Here is a 7,610-nt window from a genome sequence, read left to right as displayed (position 1 = left end):
AGTTGATGTTGCATAGGACCAAATAAAAAAACATAGACTGGCTGAAAGGAACAAGCAAATATATTGAATGCTGTGTTGAGGTCCCTTCCATAATTTTGGGGGCGCAGTGGTCCAAATTCATCACAAAATTTAGTAGTAGGGACTAGGCACTACTGTGGTCCTCATTCATAAGGAGAAATAAAATATCAAAGCACCTGACACAAAAGACAATAATAACAAAGGAATAATAACAAATGAATGTTAGGGAATTATCAGAATTTAATATTTTTGACAAGTAGTTAATTATTAATATTTAAAAAATTAAAGTATTTTATTAAATTATTAAATTAAAAGAATTAGGTTAATGACTAAAATTGATGGTCATAAATAATAAATTTGGATGCTCTTTTAGTATTTCTCATGGTGACATATATACTCATATTGCTTTTTTTTTTTTTGAAATTTTGTTTAATTATTTATTTATTCATGGATTTAAGGCTACCAAGCTTCTATTGTAACTAAATGGTGGTAGGTCCCTTTAGGCAAAGAATAGTCCACAAATACAACATATGCCAGGGGATCCCAGGTGCCTGAAGATTTGTTTGGAAATCAGACAATTATTAGTTAAAGTTATGTTTGCTTATTTAAAAAATTAAGGTTATATAAATAAATAACTTTTTGGGTGCTAGAATAACTTTATCCGTTATATATATATGATTGAAATTTTAAAATTTTCGATTTTTTTTTGCATTAAATTTGTTAATAATACAAAAATAAATAATATTTAATATCATAAAATATGGAAAGATTACATATTATGTTTGAGTTAAAATAAATTTATTTTTTTGCATGAAATAGATTTGGGGTGAAAATTTAAAGTGTAAGTAGTTGAAGGATCGATTTAAACTTGTAAATAGGATTCGAATGAAGTTTTAAATTCTATTTTATTCTATTATTATTATCCTTACTAATTATGAACTTATTACTTAAACAAAATATCTATTCATGAGACAAAAAAAAAAAACAAAAACAAAATATCTATTGGTTTTAAATAGCTAAATAAAATTTTAGCTACCACTCTTTATGAGCACATCCAAGAATATAATAATTTTCTTTTTTCAAGTTTGGGTCATCAATATCTTCTATTATGAGTTAATTCTACCTAATTAATTTAAAAGAGATTATTCCTCACTTTATTATTACTTTAGGCATTTTTTATTTTATTTTAGGATATTCCATTTATGATCCATGGAAAGAAGGATCAAGAAGAATGGCTAGCCCAACAACCCAAAGTAAACGTGTTTAAACTTTATTATATTATTATTAAAAACTTTATCTAATAATTTGATTTGAGTATTTGACCAATTTGTGATTACTTCTCTTTCTTTCATTTTTTTTTATATCATCTTAGGATTCAAACTCAATTAAGATGGAATGCTTTTATATGACATTCATTTCTAAGAAGCCAATTTTAGGAGGTAGTTATTTTAAACAGATGTGAATTTAATGCACCATTATTATTAATCATAGACAAGGAAGAGAGAATGAAGGTGTAGAATTTGATTCATCATGCTTAGCTTAAGAGAAGGAGGAAAAAAAATTAAAATAATAATACAACATCCCCTTTAGAGGCTTTTTCCTTTCTTTTTCTTTCTTTCAATTGTGGGGAAGATTAAGGATAGTGGGGGAAAAATTTTGAGGTGCCCACTATGCCCACCATGAAAAAATACATGACAATTAAAAATTAATTACCAAAACGGATTCTGTAAGATTCAAAAAAAAATAGTTTAATTATGAATAAATTTATTCATGATTAAACCATTTTTATAAATGTCTTATTATATATTTTTGGGTATTTTTTTTAATCGTTTCTTCCTTTTGGATCCATTTTAATTCTTTGACACTAGAATCTTTCAATGCCCGTTTTGGTGATTAACTCTAATTAATATTAAATATATATTAAAAAAAAAAGATTTTGTGACTAGATATGATAGCATGCATCTTCTTTATTTGAATTCTAGGTGGTAGATTCTCTCCAAAATTTGGTTGGAAGTCCATTCAATGGCAATGGAAATGGCCCATATTGAATCCCACATTCTGATCCTACCAATTCCCACCTGAAACATTTAAAAATTAATAATTATGAGACATTATTACAAAAAATAAACAATGGTATAAGGAAATAAAAAATTTAATTAGTTATTAAAATGGAATTGCCATACCAAAGTTTTAGAACAATAATAGTGAATGTTGCACAAAGGCATTTTTCTCATAATTTCTGAAAATGAAGCACTTAAAATTATTTTTCCTCTAAAAAATATACCTTATATGATGGAAATATAAAAAAGATTATTGGTGTCTAAAAATATTTTTAGTTATATATAATTTATAAAAAATAATTTTTGGTTATTATCAATACTTAAATTCTGAACCTCTTAATTAAGTTATAAGCACTTGACATCCCAATTAATTTGATTTTTATTAATTTTATGTATAACAAATAAAAAAAGAATTAATAGACACATTAATCAAAATCCTTTCTCCTCTCACATTTATATATGATCTAATTTCGTATTAAACTAAAATATTAGTATATATACGTAAAAAATTAATTATTAAATCAATTCTTAATATTATGTATATTTTATATTTTAATATATATATTTTATAAAAAAAAAACTAATTTAATAACTTGATTTTAGTAAACGGTATTGTCGAAGTTTTAGATGCTTTTAGGCTGGCTCCTTGGGGTCATTTGTCATATATAATCATTATTTTTCTTTCTAATCACTAAATTAACATATCTCACTTTAGGTACTTTTTATTATTCTTGTTTTGCTAATACTCTCTCTCTCTCACAGACACACATATTTTTTAGTAATCTTGCACCAAAATCTTACAAACATGATGTGACGTAAATACTAAATATGAAATGCCAAATTTTGAGAAAAGATAATAATGACAATAGTAATGTTAATAATGATACTAATAATATTCTAATTCATTATTTAATTTGTGAAGAAATATCGGTTATGGTGTATAAATATACAAACTATAATTAATAACATGTCACAACAAATAAATTCTAGATAGGAAAATTAATTGATTTACATAATCATTATTATATTATTTTCTTGCAAATTAATTCTTAATTAGTTAAATGTATGTACCTAAACTTGGTGACCAAATGATGGACCATAATCATGGTCTCAAGCTTTGCTAGCTCATTACCGGGGCAGGCATGTACTCCACTGCCAAATGGCATGAATGTATTGGGTTTTGGTGCAACCTATAATTTAAAAAAAAAAAAATAATAAATTAAAAAAATAACCTTATCATAAAAATAATAAGTTTCTGTTTAACAATATTAAAATCTAAATATAAATAAAAAAAAGTTTGTGTGTTAAGAAAAATAGAAAATAAAAATCAACACCAAAATACAATGGCATGATAAATTTTAGGTAAAAGTTTAAGTGCAGTCGACTTCACGTGAAGTTGATAATTGAGAGGCATTAAATGATTTGACTAAATTTTCATCTAAAGGCTCTCAATTATCAATTTCACGTGAAATCGACTGTACATGAGTTTTCACCTAAATTAAATATCAACAAATTAAATATTTTTTTTTCAACCATACACACCAGCCTTATCCGTACATATTATAATTATATTCCTTTTTTTTTCATGCTTACCTCAAACCTTGAAGGGTTGAATTTCTGAGGCTCAGAGAAAAATTCTGGATTGTGATGAATATTTCTGAACAATGGCATTGCTTTCCACCCTTTTGGTATAAGGAACCCTGTTTCAAAATTATTAATATATTATTTAACTTTGGTAGATAAGAGTAATTTTCACATGTCACTTTGCATGGTGCATTTTTGGATAAAATTAAGAAAAACCTATTCTCCAAAAAAATGATTTTTTAGTAATTAATTAAGATACATATATTAGAGTAGTCTTACCCTTGTACTCAACATCAGCAACTGCTTCTCTGAAAGGGAATGATATTATGCTTGACATTCTCAAGCTCTCTAACACAACCTAATAATTAACATTTACATTTCACACATGCTTAATTAATTAACAACAACAATACTAATAATACTAAATTGAAAAACGTAATGCACTTTCTAAAATTAAATAAATAAATAGGATAATATATCTAGGTGTATGTGACTTGCATTATATATTGTACCTTATAGGTAATTGGCATGTTTCTAGTTTGGTTCCAACTCAATGGAAGGTTATCTACTTCATTTGACTTTTGAATAGCCTTTTGTTCTGCCTGCAATCCAATCAATACCACATTTATTTAGCATTATTGACATATATATAAAAAATGCATCATAAATCATATTTTAACTTAAAATCATAACCTTCACTACAAGAGAAACGCGAAAAGGCGGCGATTTTTTTAATAGTGGCGGTTTTAAATTGCCACAAAATCAATGAATTTAGCTGTAATTTTCAGCAATCGTTGGTATAACCGTCGCTAAATCTTTTCTAAAATATATTATTAATTCATTCATTAATTTAAACCTAAATATATTAACACTATGCCAAATTAGACAAATAGCAACAATTTTCTATTTAAAACCGTCGCTAAATTAAAATATTGCGAAAACAACTACGCATGACTCTTGTAATTTTCTTTGGAAAATATATTGTGAAATTATTTGAAAGTTGTATATATATGTATACATACCTTTACAGTTTGGAGAAGCTTGGGTTGATCATGCAAATACTTGACTATCCATGTCATGACACTAGCTGTGGTGTCTTGAGCAGCAAAAAGCACTCCAATAATGTTATCTGCAATTTGATCATCATTCAAAGTTTCTCCTCCTTCACCTTTCCAATTTAGTAGACAACTCAATAGATCTCTATCAACCAATTTCTTCTCTTTTCTCTCACAAATTATCTCACATAGAATCTTCCCAAGTTTCTTTCTTGCCTACACATTATTCATTTAACCAAATAAACATTCAAATCAATGCACTTACTAAATTTAAAAAAAAAAGTTAGTGGAAACAAAAGAAGAATTTTTTATTTTCTTTTTATTTACAAAATTATAAAAAATAAAAAATACTAAAAATAAAAACAAAAAATAGAAAATTATAATATGATTGGACAAAGGGAGATTATATTTTTTTTAAAAATAATAACAAAAAGAAAAGGAAAATACCAAGAGAGCTTTTTGATATTGTGTTCCTGGAATGGTAGATGGAAAAGAATTATAGCCTTTGTCCACAATCCAGTAGTTGTTCTTTAGCTCCTCCTTCAAATGTGGCTCTAGATACCCAAAAATTGTAAGGATTCCAACATCAAAAGAGAACTGCACAAAAAGCATTCAATAGTTTGGACCACATTAAATTATTGACCCACATTACACATACACAATAATTAAATATATATCATACTTTATAGCTAATAATTAATATATGCACATATACACATAAGACAAAGGCAGGGAATGAATGTGAAACTCATGTGTTCATCATATGCAATAAAAAATATTAACATAAAATGTTATTCTTTTTGTTCTACAATTAACAGGTGAATTCAGTACGAATATACTTTAATTTTTAAATATTATTAAATAATAAAAAAATATTACTTTAATTTTTAACAAATGCTTTTTAAAATATCATAATTATTATAGCATAGTCATCCTAAAATGCACCTCTAGACTTTACAAATTTAGTATATTCTAAATTTAATAATATTATCTAAATATTAATCGTTGCTAAATGTTTAGCCGTACGTTATCTTCTAGTGGATTGACAATCGCTATTATTTGTTCTGCAACGGTAAAAAATTGCTGTTATCCGACTCTATAATCGCTATTAACTGCCAGATGTGGTGTAATGTAAATTCATTAAATTGTAAAGATAGAAATTAAACCTACCCTTTTCATTTCCTTGAATGTGTTAACAACATGGGCATTATTATTATGATGAGGAGCCCAATTTTGGATGGAAGAGAGAGCTAAGGCTTCAATTTTTGGGACCAAAATCTTGAGTGATTGAAGAGAGAGGGACCTCTGAACAAGCTTTCTAAGGCGCATGTGGTATTCAGCCTGGTGGAAGAACAAGGCAGAAGGACCAATCAAACGTTCCTTGCTTTTTGGGTATGTTGGCTTGAACAAGTGTGAATGAGTCACTAACACAAACCTTGCTGCCTCAGGGCTTGTAAGCATCACACATGGACAACCTAGTATGTTGCTCTTGAATATCTCACCATACCTAACAATCATAACCATAATCTTTCAAAATTACTACATTAACACTTTCATTTAATTTGCATCATTAACATCAAATATAAGGAATTAGATTTTTATTTTATTTATTTTTTTTAATTGCTACTTCTAAAAAGACATCTTCATGCAAATATGATATATATTGTGAACTGTTAGATAGTTTAGTCAAACATATCAAATCATCTAACGATTTATAATATTATTTTCATATAAAGATATTTTTACTGAAAAAATCACCATAATAATTTCATGACATGGTATCAGAACTCTATATCCGATATGTCAAGAGTTCGATCCTTAGTGAACCCAAAAAATGAAAAAAATAGAAAATCAAGCAAACCCAAAAAGAGAGGCTCTTACTTGAGAGGAATGTTAGAAATATAAAACCATTAGTGTTACCTTCTCCTATCAGCTTAAACTTTTGGGACGAGTGGTTTCATGACAACCATTTATTTTTATATATTTTTATTGTGAAACAATTTAGAAATGCCACCCAAAAGTAGGAAAAGTTATGCAACCTTTTTTGTTTGGTAAAGAAGAAAAGATTGGGGTCTTGAGAATAGAGTTGGAGGGTTTCCCCTATGTAAGGCCACCCCATTGAACCTGGTGGAAGCTTTGGAATCATAGTACTTGTGTGGTGATGATGGATTTGAGATCTTCTTCTTCTTCTAATTCTTTTTGGAGAGAATAATAATAACATGATTGATGAAAATAAGGTGAGGAGAATGAGAGTAGAGCAAACAAATATTACATCCATGTTTTTGGAATAACCAAAACTCTTTTTTGTTTGGGAGTATTGAAGAGGAGGGAAAAAATGTTAGAGGGTTAGCAAATATTAAAGAAAAATTAATGAAATGTGGAGAAATAATAATAATAATAATGCTCAAATAATATAAACTCTCTGCTCCTTTATTTAGAGTGATTGAGGTTATATGGGGGGAGAGACAACCTTATATAGAAGCCATCACAAGGTTGTGGCCTAGGCTTTTGCTGAGGTCATTGAGTCATATATATTTTTTTTCATTTAAAGAAAAATTAGAAAAAAAAATATGTAGCTAGAATGGTGGGAAATGATTGATAAAGACAAAAAAAAATTGTTCATATTATGGCCGTGTATATATTTATTGATTGGTGATATTTGGACCCAATTATATACATCCTTGTCAATAAGGACTCATGGTGATTCTCATATATACAAATAAGTATAACTGAAAAGTTTGTCTACATAATAATTATAAAAAGCTATTATATATAGGGAGATACTTTTTATATAGTGTGTAATTATATACTATATTTTTATTAAAAAATTTATTAGTTTAATTAAATTGAGAATTATTTTTCTGGTTCTTAGCATTATTCTTTTAATTATATA

At 27.1% G+C, this 7,610-nt stretch overlaps 1 protein-coding gene across 1 annotated transcript; it reads right to left on the bottom strand.

The window, feature by feature from the left end:
• Positions 1-1,579: 1,579 nt before the first annotated feature.
• Positions 1,580-7,140, bottom strand: LOC107495798 (abscisic acid 8'-hydroxylase CYP707A1). The gene is made up of 9 exons (XM_016116983.3): positions 6,757-7,140; positions 5,888-6,224; positions 5,165-5,314; positions 4,685-4,933; positions 4,175-4,264; positions 3,942-4,020; positions 3,672-3,778; positions 3,150-3,268; positions 1,580-2,096 (listed from the first exon to the last, which is right to left on the bottom strand). The coding sequence occupies exons 1-9, from the start codon at positions 6,993-6,995 to the stop codon at positions 1,997-1,999; spliced, it is 1,470 nt and encodes a 489-aa protein (XP_015972469.1). The 5' UTR covers positions 6,996-7,140; the 3' UTR covers positions 1,580-1,996.
• Positions 7,141-7,610: the final 470 nt, after the last annotated feature.

Source organism: Arachis duranensis, chromosome 6, assembly GCF_000817695.3.
Source record: "Arachis duranensis cultivar V14167 chromosome 6, aradu.V14167.gnm2.J7QH, whole genome shotgun sequence".
Classification (NCBI taxonomy): Eukaryota; Viridiplantae; Streptophyta; class Magnoliopsida; order Fabales; family Fabaceae; genus Arachis; species Arachis duranensis.
Note: the sequence above shows the minus strand (reverse complement) of the source record. Positions and strands in the feature narration are given on the sequence as shown.

Bases quoted from the DNA above. Each gene is read 5' to 3' on its own strand.
- LOC107495798 (XM_016116983.3), bottom strand. From the start codon at position 6,995: ATGGATGTAATATTTGTTTGCTCTACTCTCATTCTCCTCACCTTATTT. The intron at 3,779-3,941 runs GTAAGACTACTC...ATTTTGAAACAG, and splicing joins TGCTGATGTTGAGTACAAGG to GGTTCCTTATACCAAAAGGG. The intron at 2,097-3,149 runs GTACATACATTT...TAAATGTTTCAG, and splicing joins CATTTGGTCACCAAGTTTAG to GTGGGAATTGGTAGGATCAG.